Source organism: Poeciliopsis prolifica, unplaced genomic scaffold, assembly GCF_027474105.1.
Source record: "Poeciliopsis prolifica strain line A6 unplaced genomic scaffold, Auburn_PproV2 SCAFFOLD078, whole genome shotgun sequence".
Lineage (NCBI taxonomy): Eukaryota > Metazoa > Chordata > Actinopteri > Cyprinodontiformes > Poeciliidae > Poeciliopsis > Poeciliopsis prolifica.
The window spans coordinates 1,714,049-1,738,822 of NW_026562453.1; the positions used below are offsets into that span (position 1 = coordinate 1,714,049).

Here is a 24,774-nt window from a genome sequence, read left to right on the forward strand (position 1 = left end):
ATCAAATGATCAATCATGTAAAATTTACATCGTCAGATGGACCAAAATATAAAGTTAAGTGGAAATTTTGATATATTAAGGACCAAAATCAAAACAATTCATGTAAGTAACAAAAAAATAACATCACCCAAAAGAAAATTTTTCCAAATCAGTTTCTTTCAATATAAAACTTATGAAACTTCAACAAAAACTGCTGTAGGTTTGTGTCTGTGTCTGGTGAATTATTGTATTTCATTCAATGGCTAGAAAATCCACAAATTTGACTGAAGTAAGAGTAGAAATGCTTCATAATAAAATTACAACATGGTAGAAACAATCCTAAAAGTAATTTTAATCAAAAAAGTTACTTACATAAATGTAATTAGTTGCCATCAAACTGTACTCGGGGGCAAAGTTGTTGGATTGTTTTATTTTATTGATATATTATTTCAGATAAACATTTTAATAATACACTTTTACAGTAGAAGCTGAAAAGCATTTTTATTATCTAATTACCTAAATGTGACATGGAAACTTGTAAAAGTTCATTTTGAGGTAATAGCTCCTTTTGTCAACGTCATTGTTTGTTGTAACTGATATATTTTTCTCCTTTTGTTACCCAAACAACCCAGTTTGCTGAATTTTACCTCAACTTCCTCATGTTTTGTTGAATATTTGATTTTGTTTTACTCTTCATGTAAAACAAAATCAAATAGCTCTCGTGTAGAGAGTTTTTCCAGTTATGTTTTCAGATCCTTCTCGCTCTTTTGTTAGTAACCATGTCAGCCTGAGGTTTGAGTCGTTTCTCGTTTTGAACTTCCTGCTTTAGCATCACGTTTTTTTCCCTTTGTTGATTTATAAAAAAAAAAAAAAATTACTTTCCAACTGCTTTGGGAGTCTGTCTTGTTTTTGAGTGCTGCTCTTTGCAAAAAAACAAAACAAAAATAAGATGCTCTTCATGCCCAAAGGTTGTCGGTCCAAAATTTCTTCATGAATAATAAAGTAAAAAAAATATAAAAACAAGGCAAATGCACTCGAGCTGAACTCTTTCTGCAGAGGAAAAACAACTTATTTCTCATCAGACTGGAATAGAAATATCGTTTGTTGTCCCACTGTCACAAAATTCACATGTGCAAACAACAAATAAAAACCCAGAACAAAAAAAGAATATGTATGTGTACATTTGTGCTATCTATTAATAACAGAAAAATAAGGATAACAGGCAGTACAGTGAGGATAAAACTCCAATTAAAACAAATGTGCAACAGACTATTTACAAAAAATAGTCTGTTGTTTTGTTTTCATATTTGTGATCCTTATTTAAAGGACAAATGCATTTGACACAAAATATTTCAAATATTCATTTAAATAAAGTGGAAAGCAAAACAAAAAACATTAGAGACTTTTCTATGTTACTGTTCTGGCATACAAATAGTTTTGGTTAACCTGACTGACCAAAAACAGAAGATATATTTTTTTGATTTGATGTCAAAAGCTGAGAAAATAACTGAATATAACTTATGATTGTAATATTTTGGTTTCCAATGTAAATGCACACATTTTTTCTGTTCTTAAAAGTTACTAAAAGACATTAAAAGTTGTTTTTACCAGTTAGAAATAACTTTTAATCTGTTTGTATCTTGTATGTTTTGAAAAGCTTTCTTTTTGTTTCCAATAAACACACCATGAGTAAAGCTAACAAAGATATGAAGTAAAATGTGCAGATTAACAGTTCCAGTATTAAACCAAAAATAAACCAAAACCAATTTATTACCTGCTAATTAGATGCAAAGAATAGTCTTATTTTTTATTTTTATTTCTTACTGCTGTTTTTTTATTTTAACAATCTCACTCTGAAATATTAATGAACCTAGAAAAGTTTCAATTGAAATGTTTCCAACCTCCTGATATGTTTTTTGTATATTGTTCAATATATAAAGCCTTTTGAGATTGACTTTGGGGCTGACTTTTAAGACATAACCTTCTGAAAAGGATGCTGTCAGATTCTCAGCATTCAAGTTAAGATTTTCTACTTTTTAGCAACAGAAATGCCTAAAAATACTGAGGACTAAATTCATTTTCTCTCGTTTTTGAAAAAGCCTGAAAGTTCCACTTTTTAATATTTCATAACTATAAAATGAAAATACAAACCGACCTTGGGGAATCACCAGGTTTCAATTAGTTTTCAACTTTAAAGCAAAAACAGAAATAAAATTATTCTTTTGGAGGACCAGGATTTAAAATGCAAATAATTAGTACCCCCAGTAAAGTACGTGCAAAAATTTTAAATACACTTTTATTGGAACAACATTATTTTCCACAGAAAATATAAAGAAACATACATACTGAACTTTGAACTGCTCCCAAACCAGGAAGTGGGCTGCAACGCAGGGCATTCTGGGTAAATGCAACCAAAACAAAAGTGCTAGTTTTGCGCTAACAGGGGGAATTCATACAACCACCAAAATCTGAAGTCAGTCTATTTTTGTTTACATTTCGTGAAGAAGGACGTTTGTGCTCAGTGTCTTTACCGTCAGAGGTTTTTGGTGCAGCGCCCCCGCAGGCGAGGAGAGGAGCAGGTTTTCAAAGGGTTTAGTTTGACTCTGAAGTGAAAAAGAACCACAGCAGCCGGTTCAGTTTTGAACCCAATTGAACCGAGCTGACTGGACTATCAGCTGTAAAAACAACCTTAAAGGAGAGATTTAGTCAGGTGAGACTGACGTTGATGCTTTCTCAGTAAATTGAAAACAACTTCATGAGTTGGGTGTGTCAGTGATGATGTTGGCCATGTTGTTTTCTACAAACCCTAGAAACTCTGAGAATGGCATTAACAAGTTTCTTTGAGTTTGAGCTCCATTCTCTATTTTGAGTGTGACTGAATTGAAATAGTTTTTCAAAAACTACATTTAGCATTTATTCAGGTTGTTATTCATCTGAAACCTTTTGCTGTGACCAAAGAACCAGACGCTTATTTAGCAACAACCTCCACAGAAGTTTTCACTGAGTTTCAAAAACCTTTCCTGGCAGGATTTAGCTTCCCTCCAGGGAGGCAGCTGAATCCCAATCACCTGGCGAACCCCATCTCAGCTGTCCTGCCATGTCCGGTTCGTCCCGCCGCTCACTGTCTCATTATGTCCGGACCAAGTCGGCACCATCTGCTCTCCAGCTTTAATTAGCTCACCTCCTAAAATGAAAGTCTTTGTGTGCATTTCCCCAGAGGGCCCCGCCGCTCACATACGGCCTTTGCACACATGCAGGTACTGCATGTGTGCAAGCTGTTGATGATTAGTACCATTTACCGGCGGGAATATGACTGCATGCGCTTTGGTAAGGAACGCAGACTGAAAATAGATTCGAGATGCAAGACCCATTGATCGTTTTAATTTCCAAAGAGGTAATTATAACAAGAGGCATTCTGCTGCAGAGAACAACAATACATAAAAGGTCTTAATTTGCTTCTGCTGTAATTATGCACAAAATGCTTTAGATGCACACGCGGAAACGAGTTGTTTATTTTGGCACTGAATAAAACCTTTGCAGACCTTGATTCTTCATCCAATTAGGACAGCCTTGTTCTCATTCTCACCCTAATAAGCACACCTTGCTTTCCTCTGACAGAAATTATCACACGACTCTCATTAGTGCGGAGTGCCGGGGGTTAATGGATGTCAGAGGACAAACACGACTAATTGGTGGACTGTTTACCCCTCCAATCAGTCAGAGGTAGATGAGGGTGCTGGCCCCTATCCAAAAATGAAACCAAGGAAATTATACAGTCTTTCAGATAAATGAAACTATCTGCAAAAGACTTTTGCATCAGATTGGTGCTAATAGCAGTGCTCTAACATTAGGTTGAAAATTGCTTTTGAACCTTCCTCATGTTGTTGTTTACATCTGGAAATGTCGCACATGCGCACAATGCTGGAGAGTGAAAAGACACAGTAGAACAATCCATAAATGAAACATGGAGATGTAGCTATTATTACTTTAGTGCTATGCGCCACAGCAGAGGGAAAAATAATACAGAAAAACTGTTGAACAACTGAAAGCCACTTTTTCCCGCTCTCTTTGTTCGCTATGATAGCGGCGCAGACTCTTTGCCATAGCAACTGACAACATCACAAAATGTTTCAGGATTCAACACCAAGAAACACTCAGACATTTCCCAGAAAAATAGCAGAACATTCAGTTTGCTAGAAGACGATTAGTCTGTGATTTTAAATAAGTGATCGCTGTGGTAGATTAGCTACCAGAGCCATTAGCTAAGCTACCAGAGCAGTGGTTCATAAGCTAATTTACACACCTGTTCTACTGTTGATCTATCAGCGTTGGTGTTTAGGTCGCCTGGTTTTATTTTTTAACTGAACTGAAACACACTGAATTCCACAGCGCATGTACATGTTAAGGTTGTCATAGTCAAGCTAGCATAACTGACCTGCTTCCATCTCACTCGTTATTTTTGTTTCTAAGTAAATCTTTTTCCCAGACTTATATAGTTGTATAGTTGTGGTAGTGTGTACAATCAGTAGCAAAGCACTACATTCCTTTTTATTTTGTATATCAGGCGTACATTTAACAGTTAGTGCGTTATGTTGACAACCTAACAGCTAAAACCAATGCTAGTCATTATTAGCAAGTAGCTTTTTTCTTTGCTCTTCACTCAGCCCACAGGTTTTGTGTTTAATTCAGGGGTGTCCAAAGTGCCGCCTGGGGGCCACTTGTGACCGTTGGACTAAGTTTGTGTTGCCCCCGAACAGCAGTTTGAGAATTATACAAATTCTGTCCATCCGAATTGACTTTATTTTCTGAATTTGGCTAAATATTCAGTTGGATAAATTTGATTTGGTTACTTATGGGAAATACATTTTGCATTTCTGATTTTTTTCAGATGGCACTACTAGTTCGGGGAGCAAGTGTAAATTTGCAGATTATCTGTTTTAACAAATATGTAAATACTATACAGCTCTGGAAAAGCAATACTGCAGTGAACCCCATTGGAAACCTCCTGGTTATTCCACCATATATTGGTTCCTAAACTCTTCAGTTAAAACATCACTATTGTAGTTTCTAAATGAATGTAAACTTGTTTTCTTTGCATTATTTGAGGTATAAAAGCACTGCATATCTTTCGTTTTTCTCATTTTCTACTAATAAATACAAATTTTTTGCTTGTAATTTCGGAGACATGTTGTCAGTAAGAAAATAATGTTAATTTTACTGGAATATATACTTTGAAACAGTAAAATGAGAGAAACTGATCATTTTTAAATGGGCTCTTAATATTTACCAGAGCTGTTTATTTTAAGAAAAGTTACATACTGAACCTTGAAGTTTGACAAATTACCAAAAACAGAGGAATTTTTTTTATGGCATTGTTGTTTCTACCCATTCCCCATCGAACAGCTTTTACTAGAAATGAGCAACTTCATACCAGCAGAGTGTTTTAGTATTTTCTTCTCCTCTGGTATTAATAATCAGTCAATCTTGGCAGGTGGTCTTTTGGTAAACACCAAATCCTCAACACCTGTTGCCAGAAGCCTTTTCAGCCTGGCTCTGAGCAGCTTTGTTTCAACTGAAACGCCGTCCCAGAGAGCAACCAGACATAAATAACCAACTGTGCCACAGCCAAACAGGCCGTTATTCCCAGACAGAAGCTGCACACAACAACTGAACAGCAGCAGAAATTCCCAGAGGTGCAGCTCATCCCCAAAGAGATGCTTCACGCACCCGCCGCACCCCGTCCGAAGAAGAGGTCGAAACCAGGAGAGGACAGTTTCTGCAGGCGTGAAGAGGCGACGTTCCAGGATGTTAGAATATTCCTGGTAGAGAGGAAAATGGGCCGCAGCCGGAGAAGCTTTCTGACCCAGCTGGCCAGGTCAAAGGGCTTTGTTGTGGAAGACGTTCTCAGGTTGGAAAAAAAAAAGATTTTGTTATTGATGTCTGGCCCTAAAGCTTTTTCCTAGTGTGAAGCTTTTCTAAATCTGATGGATTTCCCTGGCATTTCCTAACCTTGAAATAATTTAAAGGCCTCCGTCAGTCGGTCCAGTAGGCAGGCTTATGGAGATGATATTTTAGGGCTTATCTTTTGTTACAAGCTTCTGCTTTTGTGTCGTTTTTATCTAATTAGCCAGTGACAGTGCCACTGATGCCTCATGAAGATCTAATTATGGAGGATTATGGAGTCATGGGGCATTATGATATTCCCACTGTATGATAACCTTGAGTAAAAATACGGCATTATCACAGAAATGACAAAGAACCCTCAGAATTCTCTACACATATTTATTGATATTTTCCTAAAATATCAATAAAACCTACAAGAAGATTAGAAAATGAAAAATTCTGATGTTTTTCTCAAAATTTTGACTTTTCTTCCCTTAAAATTTTGACCTTATTCTCAAAATGTCAAAATTTTGATATTTTTTTTATTCAGACTTTTCTTCAGACATTACCTGTTTGTTAATGCTTTGAATACAACATATTCAATAGATAAAGGCACATAAAGAAAAAAAGGTGCAGGAACATATCCACACCAATCCTTCAGGAAGTTGTTTTAATCTCAAAATGAACTTTTTTTTTCTCAGAATTTTAACTTTTTTTTAAGTCATAATTGACCTTGTTTTCCTCAGACTTTTTCTCTCACTAGATTAAAGTAATTATGAGAAATGCTTGTTGCAGTGAATATTTGAAAAAACTCAAAAGCAAAAGAAATGCCATTTTGGTTGACTAACATAAGCGCTTTTACCATCGTGATGAATAAAGTGCATTTCTTAACAGACATAGAATCTTAAACTGACCCACAAACGATTATTGGAGTTTGACAAAAGTAAATGTAATTGCATGTTTACAAATATTTACAGAAAGCCATGTGAGGTGGTGCAGCTTTTTTTAGCCTTATATTAGTCGCCATATCACAACAGGAGCTCACCGACTTCCTGTTTCTGCAGAGGGAAGAAAAGAAGCAGGTAGACAGAGACACAAGTCTGAGAAAAATACCAAAAATAGAGACGACAATCCACATGTCTGTCTAAAAACAGATGTACTGGGAGAAGACAGAAAGGTCTCTATTCAGAGTAAAGTCCTCATTATTCATAATAAAGATCTTCCTGAGAGTTTAAACTGCGATGCACAGCGCTGCAATCACATTAGCCACATTTTACATTAAATCTGAGTTACTAAAGAAAACAGTCCAATTTTCCTTCCTTTCTGCAGATCATCAACAAACGTGGTTGTCTTTTCTTCATTACGTTGGGATGAAATGCGCATTATGCCCATTACATTTGGAGCTTTGCTCTTTTTGTGCCCATTCAGCCATAGAAAAACTCTGAAACTGTGCATGTAAAGAACTCTAAACCAAAAATTGCATGTGGTTTGAAAGTGCAGCCGGTTAAAATTTGATATATTTTCATGGACCCTTAAATCTTTGCACAAAAAGAAAGCAGAAATTGACTCGACCATCTGCAGATTGCTGGCAGTAAGAAAACAGCACAACAGAGGTAACAAAGCGCAAAAAACCCCAACTTTTTAAATGACTTTGGTAACACATTTTTATGCCAAGTCACACTTAAGAACAAAAGCTTTGTGTGGCTGCTCCTTGGAGCGATGAATCCTCCATTGTGTGGTAATTATGGAAGCAGCATGCCCCGTTCGTTTCTTCCCTCTCTCAATGAAAGTGTCTTTCAAATCACAGACTGCGAGCGCAGCAGAAGTCCTCTGCTTGAAATCAGCCGCGTTTCAGAGTCGCTTTCCTTTGAGGCTGGTTGATACTCTGGATGCAGCCACCTCCTTTTTTTTTAAAATATCGACACTTTTGCAAAGCCTACACTTCAGGTTTCAGCTTTTGCAGCTTCGCTTTCATTTTAGAGGAAGGGGATAAATAAAAATGAATGAAAATAGACTCATTAAAAGCGTCCAGACACAGTGAGTGCTACATTAAATGTGCATGTGTGAGGAAGAGATTGTTTGAACACGTTTCTTCGCGTTCCTGCCAGCCTGGTCATGGCAGCATTCCCAGAAACACAGCTTGAGCGTTCCTACGGTTACACTCGGCTTGATACACTCGTTTGAAACCAACGACAGGAAGTGGAGCCGCCTGCCTCAAACTGACATTAATCCTGCAAGCTCACCAAACTGATATCAGCTGCAGTTTGATAGCAGCACCTCCCTGTCTGGTCCTGTGCGCGTTGTAGGCAGACAGCCTGAGCATATGGCCTGACACGCTGCGCAGCAGACACACACGTCTCCCCGCTGCTCTGCCTTTCAGGTCCGATGCACATGAACGTCCGTCCAAATATCGACATGCTTTTCCTGGTTGACCGATGGGCCGCTTCAGAAATGGGAGTAACCCAAATGTTCACACATGCTGTTTTGGTGTCTTGTGCCAGCAGTCATACTAAACTAAAACAGTGTAGTAAAAAAATTCACATTTTGCTACTAATCTGAGCTAATCGTTGAATTGTGTTCCCTCTCTCTTTTTTATTTTTTCACATTTTCTGGACTAAAAACAAGGTTTCGTGTCAGTCATCATAAAAGATGTGACACCACCACGCATGGATGATGAGGCTGAATCTGTGAAGCCAGTTGCTCTCTGGATGTGGACAGATTTCTTTCTTTCTAGGACAAAAAGTCTTTTTAACTGAAACATAAAATATGTAATCGTTCTCTGTTCATAGGTTGATGCATTCAGACTCTCTGTATTTATTCTAACAAAAGGGGAAAAAAAGTTTGTGGTTAACATCAGTCCAGCTGCTTCTGCCCCTTTACATTAAAGAAAATGCAAAGCTTCAGTTAGCAGCAGTTAAATACCTAAAATAGACATTGATAACAGTTAAATGCGTTTACAATGTATAGCAAAGTTACTGGCGGAACTCTGTATTTTATTAAATTTGTCTAAAATATATGTTAAAACATACTTTTCAAGAAAACACAGAGCTGATGGTAAAATGTACCACAGATACAAACCAACAGAAGGAGCTAAATGCTGAGAGCAGCATCACGACTTAAAACACCAATAAATATCAGAAGAAACTAAACAAAATGAATCCAAGGAGCACATTTTGACAAATTTTACATGTTGAATATGGTTCAAATTAAACCATGTCACATATATGTCAAATGGATGTATGTTTACTTGCTGGAAAAGAGAAATAATGCGTTAACAGAAGGAGAAAACGTCTGGAAATGGATTTTGCTTCAGGATTCTGAAAAAATAATTTGAGTATTGAATTGATATAAAAGCAACTTTTTGAGCTTTACGTCATGTCATGATGTCATTCCCTTATCAAAAACATAAAGTTTGAGAAATGCATGTGTGTGAAATTATTTAATCACCATGGCAATCAGTCAGCCGTTCAAACGCCTGGTTGGGCCTCGCCCCGCCTTCGAGGCGCAGTTTCCAAGAAAACCTTTTAAAAATGAATGAAAATTGTACCTACATTGTTCAAAATACCACTAATTTAAATAGTTGGAACAGCATTTACCTGGAAACCAGATTGTACGTTGAAATAACTCTTGAGATAAATCAGAATCTAATGTAAGGGAACTTAGATTAGTCACTTCAGTAGAAAATAAACTGAAGCTTTTTCTGCTCCAACATGCAAATAACCTGCCTGCTGTGAGTTGCCTGCTCTTAAATGGAGCCTTTAGCCAGACTCAGTCCCGCTACTTCCTACTGTTTCTTTTTTATGTTTCAGTTCCTTTGGCGAGGAATCAAAGCTTGTATAATGGAGTAAATTAAGTAATAATCCCATATTGATTTATTAATATTAGCATTTTCGGTACTTGCAGCGAGTCTCATAAGATGAAGGGGATTATGTACAATAGAAAAGAGGTGAAATTAGACTGGGATATAGTTTTTTTATTTTTTTATCTAACTATTGATTTTAGCTGTTAAGTTGTCAACATAATGCATGATACACAGAGAGGCAACTAGATATCAAGGTAAGGAAAAAGTTTTAAGAAGGAAAAATAACATGGGAGGTAGTTCAGGTCTACTTTGAATTTAATATGTAGGTGTGATGAGGAATTTGTTTCGGTTCAGTTACGAAAAGAAAAAAAGTACAAATAAAAAATGGATTTAGTTAAATTATCAAAATTCTCAGCTGGTCAACCTCTAAAAGTTTAACTATCCATACCAACAGTTATTGCTTTGAAGCATCGTGGGGCTTTAAAGATAATATTATCCACATATGATTAATAATAAATGTCTTTGAGTACATGGTGCTAAAGAGGAAGAAAATATAACAGAACTATAAAGGGCCCAAAACAGGACCTTGCACTACACTGCAGGCAAGAAGCTTAGAAGAAGCTGCAGAAAATGATTATTGAGTCTAATGTGAAGAAAAACCTCATCAAAATATTTTTAGAGACTCCAAAAATAACTTTAATGTGTAATACTGGCTATGCTGAAGTTCATCAAGAAATGTTAGACTAATCAAAAACAATTTCCAAAATCTGGCCAATAAACAAACATTCTGAGATTTGAATAAATTTGACATTTAGTTCAGGAAAAGAAGTTGATTGTTGAGCAGATAGAAGATTAGCTTTGGTAGAGCTGTGGCCAATCAAGGTGCAGCCTAAAGTCTTTACCAATTACTCCCAGGGGTCAAAAGAGAGGAAAAGGAGGCTCACGCTTGAGGTAATTATACATGACCGAACGCCTTGATTGGGTGCAGCACATCCCAATATGTCTCTGGTGAGATGAAAGAGGGCTGTGGTTCAATAACTTCAAATCCAAAGTGTGAAGGGATTCACTGAGCTGATTGTTGTTTACCCAGTGTTCTTTCACTCTTGATGGAGATGCACGTTGTGTTAAAATGAGGAAAATATGTTATAACTTACAATATGTGATCAATGTTCCATTTGCAAATTGACTTACAGCGACTTATTCATCAATATTATGAAATTATTGACTTATTTCTTGCTGAAAAGTTACTTGTAAGTTAGATTTGTCTTATTTCAAGTGTACTTATACTTTTGCCCTAAAAACCAGACCAAAAAGTACTTGGTAAGATTTTGTGTTTTTGCAGGAAGTCATGGGCCAAATCTGATCCAAAGTTTTTAACTCTTTCAAATGAAAGAAGTTGTTAATCTTTTGTCTTTTGTAACTTAATAAGTTTTCCTCCAGTCACAGGGTAGAAACACTTAAATCAAAATGAACAACAGCTATGTTATTCTGGTAAACAAGATAATGATGTGTTTTTTTCCTATGTGCACATGGGGTTCTGGTGGTACTTATGCAGAGGATCATATTGAAATTAATGCTCACATTTAGCATGTTGTTCCCAGTGATACTGATACTGACCATCCGGATAATGATGACGCCGATATCAAAAGAGGCGCCGTCCGTCTGGAGTGGTGTGTTTGGTTCTGTGGGAGCGAGCCAGACTAAATAAGAGAGATGATGGATCATTCAACCCTAATGGGTTATACTGGGACTGACCCAGTACACTCAGTGTGTGTTTGAGAAGCTGGGTCCTTTGTTTTTATTGCTGGTTCAAGAATATCAAATTAATGAGTGGCGTAGATTTTTGAAAAACAAAAAAAACTCATAAATATCTGGTAAAAGAAACAAGTTTTGGGTTATAATTATGAACATTTCAGAAGCTTTTTGTCTTTAATTTGACTTTAAATTTAAATTTGAGTGGGTTTTGTAATATTTGTTTATATTGAGACTAATTTTCTAGTCTGGCTCAAAGTTTTGTTGTGTGAAACTAAACATCAGTTCAGCCGTTTTGCTATTATTTGGATTTTCACACTGATTTTTAAGGTTTGGGGTGTCAAAACACATCGTATTATTTTACACATCAGCTAAAATTTAAGGAGAGGTTTGATGCAAAATCAACTTATATCATATTATAAAGTTTGTCTCTCATCAAAAACATACCTGGAGTGTTGATTCCCCACTCAGCTCCTCCAGACTAGCGGCAGCAGCAGTTAGCAAACATCTACTGAGCTTATCAGAAAAACTACTTGTGAGTCCAGCTATAGTAAGAACTGTTGTAAACGGTATCATGGAGAAGTATTCTGAGGCAGAGTGTCAGAAAGACTAGGTGATTCTTAAAGGGACACAGGTCCAACTTCCAGTCGTCAAATTGCAAAGTCGATCTTATTTTAAGTTATTCTTGACATTTAGAACATTTTTACCACAACTGAAGGAATAATAGTTACTCGACTGCTATAAAATGGCACCATGTGCCTGTAAAATACTTAATACAGCCACTCTGGAGGATTGGCCTATGCAGAATGTTTTCAGTGTCTGAAATGACATGTAGGAAACCTGAAGACGCTCTGACTGGATTTGTTCCTCTCCTCACAGCGATGTGGTGACCCATGTGGTGTCGGAGGACAGCCAGTCCTCTTCCCTCTGGGCGTGGCTCAGGGGTCGCTCGTTGTCGGATCTTTCCACAGTGAATGTGTTGGACATCAGCTGGTTCACTGACAGCATGAGAGAGGGAAAACCTGTTCCTGTGGAAACCAAACACCTCATTCAGGTTAGTCCAGGTCGATCAGACACAACTGAACAAGCGATTACAGGTTACAAATTAACTTCGTTTTTTTAAAAAGTTAGAGCTCCATTCTCTTTTTTTAGTTATTGTAAATATGAATTTGTTCTTGGTGTGTCACTGAAATTCAACGCTGGCCCCTGACAAGTGTGAAAAATGTCAGCAAAGTGGGCGGAGCAAAGAGACGCTGAGGGGCGTGGTCAAGTCTGGGGATGTTGCTTACTTATAAACTTTGTCGCTTTATTTAGCGACCTTTCAGAAACCTCTGATAACTTTTCACTCTCACTATTCAAACTCCTGAGTCGCCGATTCTGATGTAAGGCTGGGCAATAAATCAGTAACAATGTACATCACGATACACGCATGAAATGTCTGATAAAATATTAAATAATTTCACTGAACACTGATCTAGAACTGCATGGCATTCTGGGGGATGTAGGCAGAGGAACGGATTTTGGTTAGCTAAGCGAGGCTGGTCGCTTCAGCTACCTCCCTCCCTCTTTTAGCTTGCAGTTACGCCTCATAACTGCTCAAGAATAGAAAAATAACGGCGTGGAGAAAGGAGAAAACGAGTCCAACAGCTTGAGAGGAAACTGCAAATGAAACAGGAAAAGGCCAGTTTGCCCAAACTTCTTCACCTTGGTCATGCTTGTGTGATAAATGTGTATCCCTAAACTCTTTTGCTGGTTTGACATGTAGTGAATAGATTTTTTTCAGCTGTCTAACCTCAGGTTGAACTTGTTGCAACGTTCAATATTGTGGAAGATTATCAGCTTTCCTGGACCTATCTTGGAAGAAACTTTCTTACAAGGACAAACTGAATCTTTCACGATCTTTTCACAGCACTGATGATCTGTTACTACTTTACACTACATAGATGTCTTAATCTGAAGACGCTTGATAATTATGTACGCTGACTCACTTTTAAGACAGTTTTGACACTCAGCAAGAAAATTAATATATGAATCATTCAAAAATGCACCAAAAGATGCTGGAAGTTTGATGCCTAACTCCAGATGTCTCTGCTCAGTTCTCTACTCTGATAGTAAAAAATAAAAAACAAACATCCTCCAGAATGTGTGGGAGTGTCAAATGAACCCATCAGCTGTATGACAGGGCTCCATGTGTGTCTGACATAACAGACACACATGGATGTATATATATCCATATTTTCATGGATGCTCAGTGTTTTCTCTCCTGAATGGCAGCAGCAGCAGAGCCTGGGAGCAGATCAGACCCTCATACATAACACTCAAGCGTCGCCAGTTTGACAGCCATGATGTTTTCTCTGTGTAGCCTGCTTGGACAGTAATGAGAAAATAATACAGCGCAGATACTTTATATTCTTTGGCGGTGAGTTAGGGGTGTCCGCAGAGCTTTTCCCATTCGTCCTTAAAATGGACACCAGCAGAAAGTATTTACAGCGTTTTATTTCTCGACGTTTTGATATGTTACTTCATTATTCCAAATTGTGCTAAATTTATGTCTTTGCTCAAAATTAAGCAAATAAGTACTTCGTTACAGTAATGTGAAAAAAGGCATAATTTACTCATATAAATATGGAAAATCACATTGACGTAAGTATTGATCCACCTCTAAATCTGAGTCACCTATATTTAGTTAGTTTAAGCCGTTCTTCTTTGCACCAATCTGATGTTTGAATGACCAAAATAACAGATTAAAAACAAGAAATGTCTTTGTTGTTGACCTTATATATGTATTTATTCAACAATTTAGCTGCAATTTAAAGTGTTGGTCAGATCCTTCAGACTAGCCAGCACCAATTAGCAAACAACTGCTGGAACTGCGCATCATCTGAGCTCATTATAAGAGCTACTTATCAGTGAAACGCTGGTAAAAACATGGAGAAAGATTAATAGAGGAGCCATGTTGTGATGACTCAGTTTTAAGGAGACAAACGCCCAATTTCAAGGTGTTAAATTACAATGTCAAATTTCTTTTAAGTCATATTTTATATGTACAGCAACTGAAGGTAACATAGTCACATGGATGAGCTATAAAATGGGAATATGTTCCTGGAAAATACATATTGCTGTCCCTTTAAAATTAAAGACATTTCTGGTACTAAATCTGCTAAATTGGAATATTTTATTTTCTGGATGTAGAATGGCTGTTTAAGTGCAAACTACTTAAACAAATTCCTCGTTTGAAAAGAAAGAAAATGAAAAGTCGACTCCCAGAGGAGCGGGATGTGTGAGGACATGTGCTCTGAGGAGTAGGTGCCGGTACAGGAAGTGGAATCTCATGGACTTTTGCCCTGTTTGCTGGCCTTCGTTAACCTGCTCGTTTGGCCGTGTGACGGGCCTCAAGCCTGGATCGTCTCGACGGTTCCAATGCGAACACGAGACCGTGTGAGAGGCAGCAAAGCTTATGTTGCCCTTTCATCTCGGCATATGGTGTGTGTGGAGAAACGAAGCCCTGGTGTGCAGACTGTACACATTAGATTAGTTACATCTAAGTCACAGAGCAAAGGTGAAGAGGACGCAGGAGAGAAGCCCAGTGGGGGATGTGCTACCTCTGCGCTCTGGCTTCCTCCCTCTTGTACAATATGGCTGCATAATAGCTGAGCCCAGATGGGGGAACCAACCTCAGCATGCTGAGGCACTGAGGTTTTTCTCCATGGAGTCACAATGCCATATTACATTAAACCAACTGCAGTTAAGGTGGAATAACAAAGGCAAATCCACTCCTGTTGGGTTTTAAGGAAACACAGACAGGAAATAATGAAGGCAGTTTTAGTTTTGCCAAGGAAAAAATGTGGTGTGAAATAAATTCAAAGCTGTTATTTTTCAGGAGGGAAACAAGAAAGAGAATTAGGGGAGAATAAACGCTGATCATGTTTGAATCCAGCCCAGAATTTGATGTGTTAAATCATTTTATCATCTATTAAAGACATTTTCCTCTCTGAGTTAATTCCTGTATCAGGATTGTCTTTATCTTCCAGAATCACACTGTAGTTAGTTCAGTCTTCTGAATAAAAGCATCCCCACAGAATCATATTGCCTCCACCGTGCTTCACAGATAGGAAAATGAATTTAGTATGAAAGGTAAAAACATTTATTTTGGCCTCAAAATAAATGGTGAATTTGGCTGCTGCATTAGGTTTGTAAATATGTTTTAAATTGTTAAACTGAAGAAAACGTTTCTAGAATAAAATGCACAGCTGTCATTGATATGAGGGGAGCTTTTTGCTGGTGAATTTAAAGTAAAATAAAAGAAAAAGAAAAAAGAATCATATGCATAGCTGCACTGGATAAGACTTTGTTTCTCCCATAAAGAAGGAGCACAAAGTGGACATGACAGATGAATAAATGGACAAACTAAAATGCAAAGTCTAAGCAAATAAAAAGAGAAACAATCAACAAACAATCAAATACAAATTTCTGCAGCTCCTCCAGTTACCTGGGTAAAAGGTAAAAGGTTGTATGTGTTGTATGCTGCACTTTCTTTGGCTTTTGTCCTTTCACGTTTGCCGTGTTTCACATTTTTCTACCACATACAATTCCAATAAAAAGAAGCCATGAATATTTTTTCGCATACATTCTCTCCACCCACATCTATGGATGATTGTCAGAGCACGCCATGTTACATTTTATGATGTGTAATTGTCTCCACGAATATTAAAAATTACTTTGGTAATCCGTTCGCAGCTTATTTTACAAACGTGGAGCATTTTATTCGTGGAATGAAAAGGCAATTTACAGGAAGAAAATTGGATGATGACAAGCAGATTTGTAATGCCACGGGTTAGGCAGCGTAATGGATTTGGATGCCACCAGACTGTGAGATGAGTGTCATTAGCCTGTTGCCCCGGAGACACATAGTCATAAAAATAACTTCTCCAAGGCAAATGGCTGCATTTAGATGTAATTGAATTTGAACTCTCGGCTGCGGGCTCATCAGGATGTGACCTTACACACTTTTACACATTCAGACCATCGGTGGTTTGGACTCGGAGAAAAATGTGACCATGAATTTGAGTGTGAATGAGTTTGTGACTCTCTGGCTGTTTTTTATTTTTTGTAAACAGGACATCCTGCCAGAAGCTCCTAAGGCGGCTCCCGTGAACACGGTTTCACAATACGCCTGCCAGAGACGGACAACCACAGAAAACAACAACAGGATTTTCACAGTAAGAAACTCTTGGTAGCTGCCCTGCTTTGCGATGTAAAACGCTCCCCTAATCTGTTCTACTCTAATTGGATAGCTGGCTTGCCTCACTCTGACCCAAAAAACATTAACCTCTGAATGAGCAGCATCTGCAGCCGCGACGTACCGGAGGCAGAGCAGCTGACATGCCAGTGATCCCTGCCACAGGGGGGCAGACATGGACACGCCCTGCAGCTCTGCCGCTGTATCAATCTCCTGTCTTGTCAATGGAAGCGATGGGTCTGTCTCTCTGCCATCTGTGGATCACAGGAAGGAGAGAATCAGCAGAAGAAGAAGGGCTTACTCAGGTTGATTAAGTCAAAGCTGCAGTATGTGACTTTCTAGAGGTATGAGACGGAAAATTTTGGAAAAAAATCAAACCCCTTTGATTTTTTTGGTTGTTTCCTCCAACTGGAAACAACCAATCAGAGCCAGGCGGAGGGTCTTAGTGCTGTCAATCAAACTGTGTGGCGCTGCTCATCCCCCTTTATTGTCTTCAGACGGCAATAGCAGCTCAGGGAGGAAATGGAGGAGATTGATCTTTTCACAGATTATCTGTCTCATATTAAACATTCACACCACAGTGACAATTTTACCAAATATTGAGAAAAAAAAAGCATATTTTTAAAAATCAATGTTAAACACTGTAGCTTTAAGAGGCGGTTAGCGGGAAAGGAAAGGATGTTGCATTTCTGATGATAATTAACAGCAGCTGCAGGTGGTGAGCGAAACATTAGTAGAGGAAAAAAAAAACAAGCTGCTGTCAGCATGTGGTCAATGTATTTCTCTGGTGAGGAATAATTGACTTGAATGCTGATCATTCAATCGTGTTCCTTTCCACTTAGATTAAATACAAAATGTATTTAATGTCTGGCATAACATTATGACAAATCATGCTTTGTTTTTTTTTAAAAAAACTGTATCATATTCCCTGTTATCTAAAATTTAAAGTTTTTAAAAATATTATGCAACATTTGTAGCTCTAAATGTGTCTCACTTTGCTAGACGAGAGTAAAAGTGTCTCTTTGGATTGTAAACGTCGTAGATCTCAGGTTTGGTTCTACAGATACAGTCAGACCTGGAGGTTTCTGACGCTAAGTCAACACCTGAAACTGGTTGTTGTGCTCCTCAAACTCTTCCTGAACTCTTTCTTCCAGGAGGTCGAACAAACATCAGGAAATATTGTCTCCATCAAAAGCTTGTATTGTCTGCACTGATGCTTTATAAAGCACTTTAAAAACGGATATTCACTGCATCAAAGTGCTGTACAGTATTCATACAGACCTTGGTTATTGTTGTTCTATGTCACGGTTTTTCGTCCACTCAACTTTCCATTGATATTCACCCTTTGAAAAGTCAGACTTGTAGTGGCTTAATGAATGTCTGCTGGAAAACTGGCTTACAGTTTAGTCTGTAAGCCATCATCATTAAAACTCCAAGAAATAAAGACCTGAAATATTTTCATGTATTATGCAGATTTATCTCATGAATCTACATAATATATGAGTTTTGAAACAAATGACAAAAATATTAACCTTCATCTCAATATTCAAATCTTTGGAGCTGCACTTGTACTTGCAGTGAACTCCTCCTTGTAGGAATCCAGCTTTCTGCTTTGTTGTTCTTATTTTGCATTTTGTTTCAAGCAATCCCCCCGATTTAGTTTTGCCTCTGATTGTGAAGATGAGAATCCTCTGTGTGTAATAAGGTGAACCAACTGCCAGCTCCAAGTTTGCGCTTGTGTGGGAGCGCGGAGACCCCTTGATGAGTTTTTGTAAGACCTATTAAGCGCTGCTTATGAGGGCCTGTGAGGCATCTGCTTCATAATGAGTCTTTACTTCCCAGAGAGGCTAAATGTTCATATTCTTGGCACACGTGCCGGGAATATGCCCACGTGTTTTTGCATGTGCGTATTAAACCTCTTACAGACTCTCACACGTGTTTGTCCACATGGACGGGCAGGTGCAGATGTGCACACCATCAACACGTTCTCACCTGAGGGAGGCTGCCGTTCAATTTCTGATCCACGGTTTCTTTCCACGGCATTAACTCCGTAATTAGCAATCCCCCTCCGTTTTCCTATGCCCATGATTAACTCATTATTTCTGCGTAACGCCACACAGAAGGAGAGTTTCTGATTAGAAAGGTAGTTCTAGCTGTGGACCTGAGAAAACTACAGGTAAAACACTTCACCGGGGCAGAAAAAAGCAATTACTTTGTCTAGCCAAGTCAGACAGGAGTGGGAGAAATATGTGTTGCATTGCTCTTTGACTGTAAACCAAGTCCCTGCTTAGAAATTATTGCTAGCCAACCACCCAGGAGAACTGACAGGATAGTGTGATAGTGCTAATGAGGAGAAACCAATTGATCCATATTGATGATCCTGAATCTGCTTCACTGCCTGCTTGGTTGCACAATATCTCTACCAGATGTGCCTTCCCTGCTATATTTGCATTTAGTTTTCTGCATATTTGTTGAAATACTCTCTACACTGAGTTGCTCAACTCCATCTCTAACACCAGTAGAGTCAAACACGTTTTCATTTTGGGCCAAATCAAAAATCTGAATCCGGAAATTTGTAAATAAAGCACATTAAACTGGTAAAATATTAACAAATAGCTGTTCAATAGCATTCAATAGGCGTGTTTTTGTTTTAAAAATTGAACTTCTTTTCACACTGATCAGTCCATCCAGGATCTTGTGATAGATTTTGTGGTTTTTTGCAAACTTATGACTGAGGCAGCAATCACTCAAGTCCAATGTTTTCGGCTAATTTTTAGAAAAATTTGCAGTAAAAATCTGAAGGGAATGTACTATACAGACCATTTATTAAAATGAGGATATTATTTTAACATATAAAATATATGAAACGTAGCTTAAATACTCAATTCTACTGAGTTTAATGGACATATTCAATTTAGATAATGAATAAATGATTAAGTCATTAAGAATCTAATGTTTTTCACAATTTTAAAATAATTTTTTTTCCATGTCTTGTTGCTCTGTTCCTAATTTGACTGGTGTTATTTTTGCATGACATTATTCAACACGATTTCCCAGCAGTTGTGAGTCACGGTTATGAATGGCAGCTCCACAAATAAGCAGCGAGTCAGTGGGTGAACTGTGAATGTGGTTGTTATCACTAAATGCAATCTCGTGGCGAAATGCGAAACTGTGTTGCCTGAATTTGTGCTCTGTGTCACAAGCTTCGCTCTTTTCATGAACTCGGACTAAACGTGAAACTGACCAGAAAGGAGAGAAGGAAGTTACAGTCGGATGTCTCCCTGGGCAGCCAAGTCAATTTTCTCTCTTACTGTTTTCCTTTTACACTTTACACTTTTCAAACTTTACTTTTCTCTCCTATTTCTGCACTTATTTGTCTCTAATTGAGACTATTAGTCCCTCTCCCAACCATATATTGAATCAGCTCTACTTTTTTCCATTTTCTGCTCTGGATGTGGCAACACCTCTTAGCCAGTAGCTGGTTTATTGTAAAAGCAACTTCTGGTCCTAAAATAAAAAAAAGCCTCTTAATTATAAATCACTCAATTCAAAAGGCCCAAGCTGTTGAAGCACTGAAAGAAAATTTATGTTTAAACTAAGAATAAAATCGATTTGAACTCTTTTTATGCATGAAACTAAAATGGCTTAAGATGGAAAAATACATTTTCTTGATACAAGGAAAAAATTTTAATGTCTTTGTGTATAGATGAATTCATTAAAAAGATATGGGAACCATTAGAGAAAAAAACTCAGCAACAATTTATGGCTTGAGGGGTTGAGAGGCGCACCTGGTGGAGTGGGGTTTACTGGTAAGAGCAGGAAGTAGGAGGTGCAGAAAGGTGTCAGGAACACCAGGAGAGAGAGGATGAGCATTATCCCAGCAACACCCCCTAGCAGGCGAGGCGTCAATCAGACACTGGCAGCCAGCGGCCCTCCATTCCACAACCATGCACTATTGATTTATTCATCCCTGCTTCCTCTTCCTCCCCTTCTGCCTCTCCCACATTACTTCTCTTTTCCCTTTTGTTGTTTCCAATAGCATTTTCCTTCAAAATTCTTCCTCTCATTGTTCTGCCTCTCTCCACAGTGTCTACACACACACACCCACACACGCACTCAAGCACACACACACACACACGCACACACACACACACACACACACACACACACACACACACACACACACACACACGCACACACACACACACACACACGCACACACACACACACACAGACACACCCCCCCCCACACACACACGCACACACACAGACACACACACACAGACACACACACACACACACACACACACACACACACACACACACACACACACACACACCACACACACACACACGCGAGTCAATCCCCCAACCGATTTTTTTCCCTGCTCATCCTCCAGTCGACTGCTGTCATCACTTCACCGCATGCCGGACATAAGGAAACACAGAAACTGATGTTTGTTTCCTGACTGATTGATGTGCAGCATGGGCAAAACTTTTCTCAAATGGCAACACACACACACACACGCACACACACACACACCCATACTACCCAACTTACCAATAGTACTGCGAGCTACTGTCAGTCTATCCTGCAAAGAGGGGACTTCTGTTTCTAGTTTGTTGAGAAAGCTGAAGTCCAAAAAAATTTACTTTAAAGCTCTAATTATAATATCACTGAAAATTTGACTTTTATTCATTTTTAAAGAAATTGCCAAGAGGGGACCTGAGTGACGTCTAGGTGTCAAAGAGGACCTTTACATACTGCAATATAACTGACTGTTCCCATTTTTGATGGAAATAGTATTTACTTACTACACTGGATTACTTCAACTCTGAAGAAATTGATAATTTAACTTGAATGATATTATTTAATTTATACTTTTGAATACAAATATACCAAAAAGTTTAATTATGGCCAAATTTGACAATGAATAATATTTGAATGCCATTTAATGATGGCATGAATTAATAACAAGATCTGCAATAGGAACATGTTAATAATTGTTCCATGAAATTCATTAGAAGAATGTTGTGGTTTTGTAACTTGGACTGAAGTCAATATGTTAAACAATTACCACAACATTTACACTAATTCGACTGGTCAGTAATCAGAAGATAAAACAAAGCAGGCTTACAGACAGAAAGATAGATATCTGTGTTTCCATCAGATGAGCCATGTCACAGCAACAACCAGGGTCCACAGTAAGCTGGTCTAGAAAGACACGAGTCCCCAGACAGATGGAATCAGGCGGCATTTACACTCTAGATAAAGAAGCAAATGACATTTTATTATATATCTTTACTTCTTCATTTGTAATGAATAAGACAGATAGATGATGATAGATAGATAGATGATAGATAGATAGATAGATAGATAGATAGATAGATAGATAGATAGATAGATAGATAGATAGATAGATAGATAGATTTCTTTTACTTTAAATTAAGTGTTTGTAAATTTGATGCTCTATTTGTCGCTTTACTCAGTCTTGTCATTCCAGAAGTCTAGTAGCATTAGCAGCAATGGTGCATTGTTAACTGCAGAATGGCAGTGAAGTCAAATTGGACAAGTTATTTGTTACTTTTAAGAATAAAATGCTCATTTTAAACTTGGAAACTCTCTACAAGTGCTTTTGATTTCTAGTGTGTCAACAACTTCCTCCTAAGAAACAACACTGGCAAACATTTTTGGGGAGTTAATTATACTTTAGCCATGCCACGTAGTATTGAGACAACTATGTAAAGTTTAATGTTGAAAATCTTGTATATGAAATGGACCAATTTAGATGTATGGTTAATAATTGTTCATGAAATTCATTAGAAGAACAAAGTGGTTTTGTAACAAGGCCTGAAGTCAATATGTTAAATAATTACCACAGCAGTTACACTAATTCTGACTGGTTCAGTAATCAGAAGATAAAACAAAGCAGGCTTTACAGACAGAAAGATAGATATCTGTGTTTCCATCAGATGAGCCCATGTCACAGCAACAACCAGGGTCCACAGTTGGCTGGTCTGGGAATACACAAGTCCCCAGACAGATGGAATCAGGCGGCATTTACACTCTAGATAAAGAAGCAAATGACATTTTATAAGTATCTTTACTTCTTAATTCGTCATGAATAAGACAGACAGATAGATTCCACTTTTGAATGGAGTTCTGTTAATAATAAAATGCTAAATGGTTTTTATATATGCATTGCAATCCTGTTTTGTTCAACAAGGTGTTTTGGGAGAGACACATTTGTGCGCATTGACTTTAGTTTTTAAGGTTAATTATTGTTCAATGAAATTTATTAGATGAACAAAGTGGTTTTGTAACAAGGCCTGAAGTCAATATGTTAAATAATTACCACAGCATTTACACTAGTAACAGTAATTCTGCCTGGTTCAGTAATCAGAAGATAAAACAAAGCGGGCTTTACAGACAGAGAGACTGACAAAGAGAGCTAGTATAATGTTACTTAGGTGAGATAAAGTAGAGTGTCTAATCTTTGCAGACACACAGACAGACACACAGACAGACAGACAGACAGACAGACAGACAGACAGACAGACAGACAGACAGATAGATATCTGTGTTTTCCATCAGATGAGCCATGTCACAGCAACAAACCGGGTCACTCTTGGTGTCTAGAAAGACACGAGTCCCCAGAAGGCTGGAATCAGGCGGCATTTACACTCACATAAAGAAGCCAATGACCTTTTATTAAGTATCTTTACTTCTTAATTCGTCATGAATAAGACAGACAGATAGATTCCACTTTTGAATGGAGTTCTGTTAATAATAAATGCTAAATGGTTTTTATATATGCATTGCAATCCTGTTTTGTTCAACAAGGTGTTTTGGGAGAGACACATTTGTGCAGCATTGACTTTAGTTTTAAGGTTAATAATTGTTCAATGAATTTATTAGATGAACAAAGTGGTTTTGTAACAAGGCCTGAAGTCAATATGTTAAATAAGTTACCACAGCATTTACACTAGTAACAGTAATCTGACTGGTTCAGTAATCAGAAGATAAAACAAAGCGGGCTTTACAGACAGAGAGACTGACAAAGAGAGCTAGTATTAATGTTACTTAGGTGAGATAAAGTAGAGTGTCTAATCTTTGCAGACACACAGACAGACACACAGACAGACAGACAGACAGACAGACAGACAGACAGACAGACAGACAGACAGACAGACAGACAGACAGACAGATATCTGTGTTCCATCAGATGAGCCCATGTCACAGCAACAACCAGGGTCCACAGTTGGCTGGTCTGGGAATACACAAGTCCCCAGACAGATGGAATCAGGCGCATTTACACTCTAGATAAAGAAGCAAATGACCTTTTATTAAGTATCTTTATTTCTTAATTCGTCATGAATGAGACAGATAGATAGATAGATAGATAGATAGATAGATAGATAGATAGATAGATAGATAGATAGATAGATAGATAGATAGATAGATAGATAGATAGATAGATAGATAGATAGATAGATAGACAGACAGACAGACAGACAGACAGACAGACAGACAGACAGACAGACAGACAGACAGACAGACAGACAGACAGACAGACAGACAGACAGACAGATAGATAGATAGATAGATAGATAGATTTCTTTTACTTAAATTAAGTGTTTAGTAAATTTGATGCTCTATTTGTCGCTTTACTCAGTCTTGTCATTCCAGAAGTCTAGTAGCATTAGCAGCAATGGTGCATTGTTAACTGCAGAATGGCAGTGAAGTCAAATTGGACAAGTTATTTTGTTACTTTTAAGAATAAAATGCTCATTTTAAACTTGGAAACTCTCTACAAGTGCTTTGATTTCTAGTGTGTCAACAACTTCCTCCAAAGAAACAACACTGGCAAACATTTTTGGGGAGTTAATTATACTTTAGCCATGCCACGTAGTATTGAGACAACTATGTAAAGTTTAATGTTGAAAATCTAGCATTTGAAATGGACACCAATTTATATGTACGGTTAATAATTGTTCCATGAAATTCATTAGATGAACAAAGTGGTTTTGTAACAAGGCCTGAAGTCAATATGTTAAAAAATTACCACAGCAGTTACACTAATTCTGACTGGTTCAGTAATCAGAAGATAAAACAAAG

At 37.7% G+C, this 24,774-nt stretch overlaps 1 protein-coding gene across 1 annotated transcript; it reads left to right on the top strand.

Annotated features, from left to right (window-relative positions):
- The first annotated feature begins 5,677 nt into the window (after positions 1 to 5,677).
- Positions 5,678 to 16,755, top strand: LOC129352613 (DNA nucleotidylexotransferase-like). The gene is made up of 4 exons (XM_055021684.1): positions 5,678 to 5,887; positions 12,296 to 12,470; positions 16,534 to 16,635; positions 16,711 to 16,755. The coding sequence occupies exons 1-4, from the start codon at positions 5,694 to 5,696 to the stop codon at positions 16,753 to 16,755; spliced, it is 516 nt and encodes a 171-aa protein (XP_054877659.1). The 5' UTR covers positions 5,678 to 5,693.
- Positions 16,756 to 24,774: the final 8,019 nt, after the last annotated feature.

Bases quoted from the DNA above. Each gene is read 5' to 3' on its own strand.
- LOC129352613 (XM_055021684.1), top strand. From the start codon at position 5,694: ATGCTTCACGCACCCGCCGCACCCCGTCCGAAGAAGAGGTCGAAACCA. The intron at 5,888-12,295 runs GTTGGAAAAAAA...CTCTCCTCACAG, and splicing joins GTTGTGGAAGACGTTCTCAG to CGATGTGGTGACCCATGTGG. The intron at 16,636-16,710 runs GTAAGAAACTCT...CTAATTGGATAG, and splicing joins ACAACAACAGGATTTTCACA to CTGGCTTGCCTCACTCTGAC.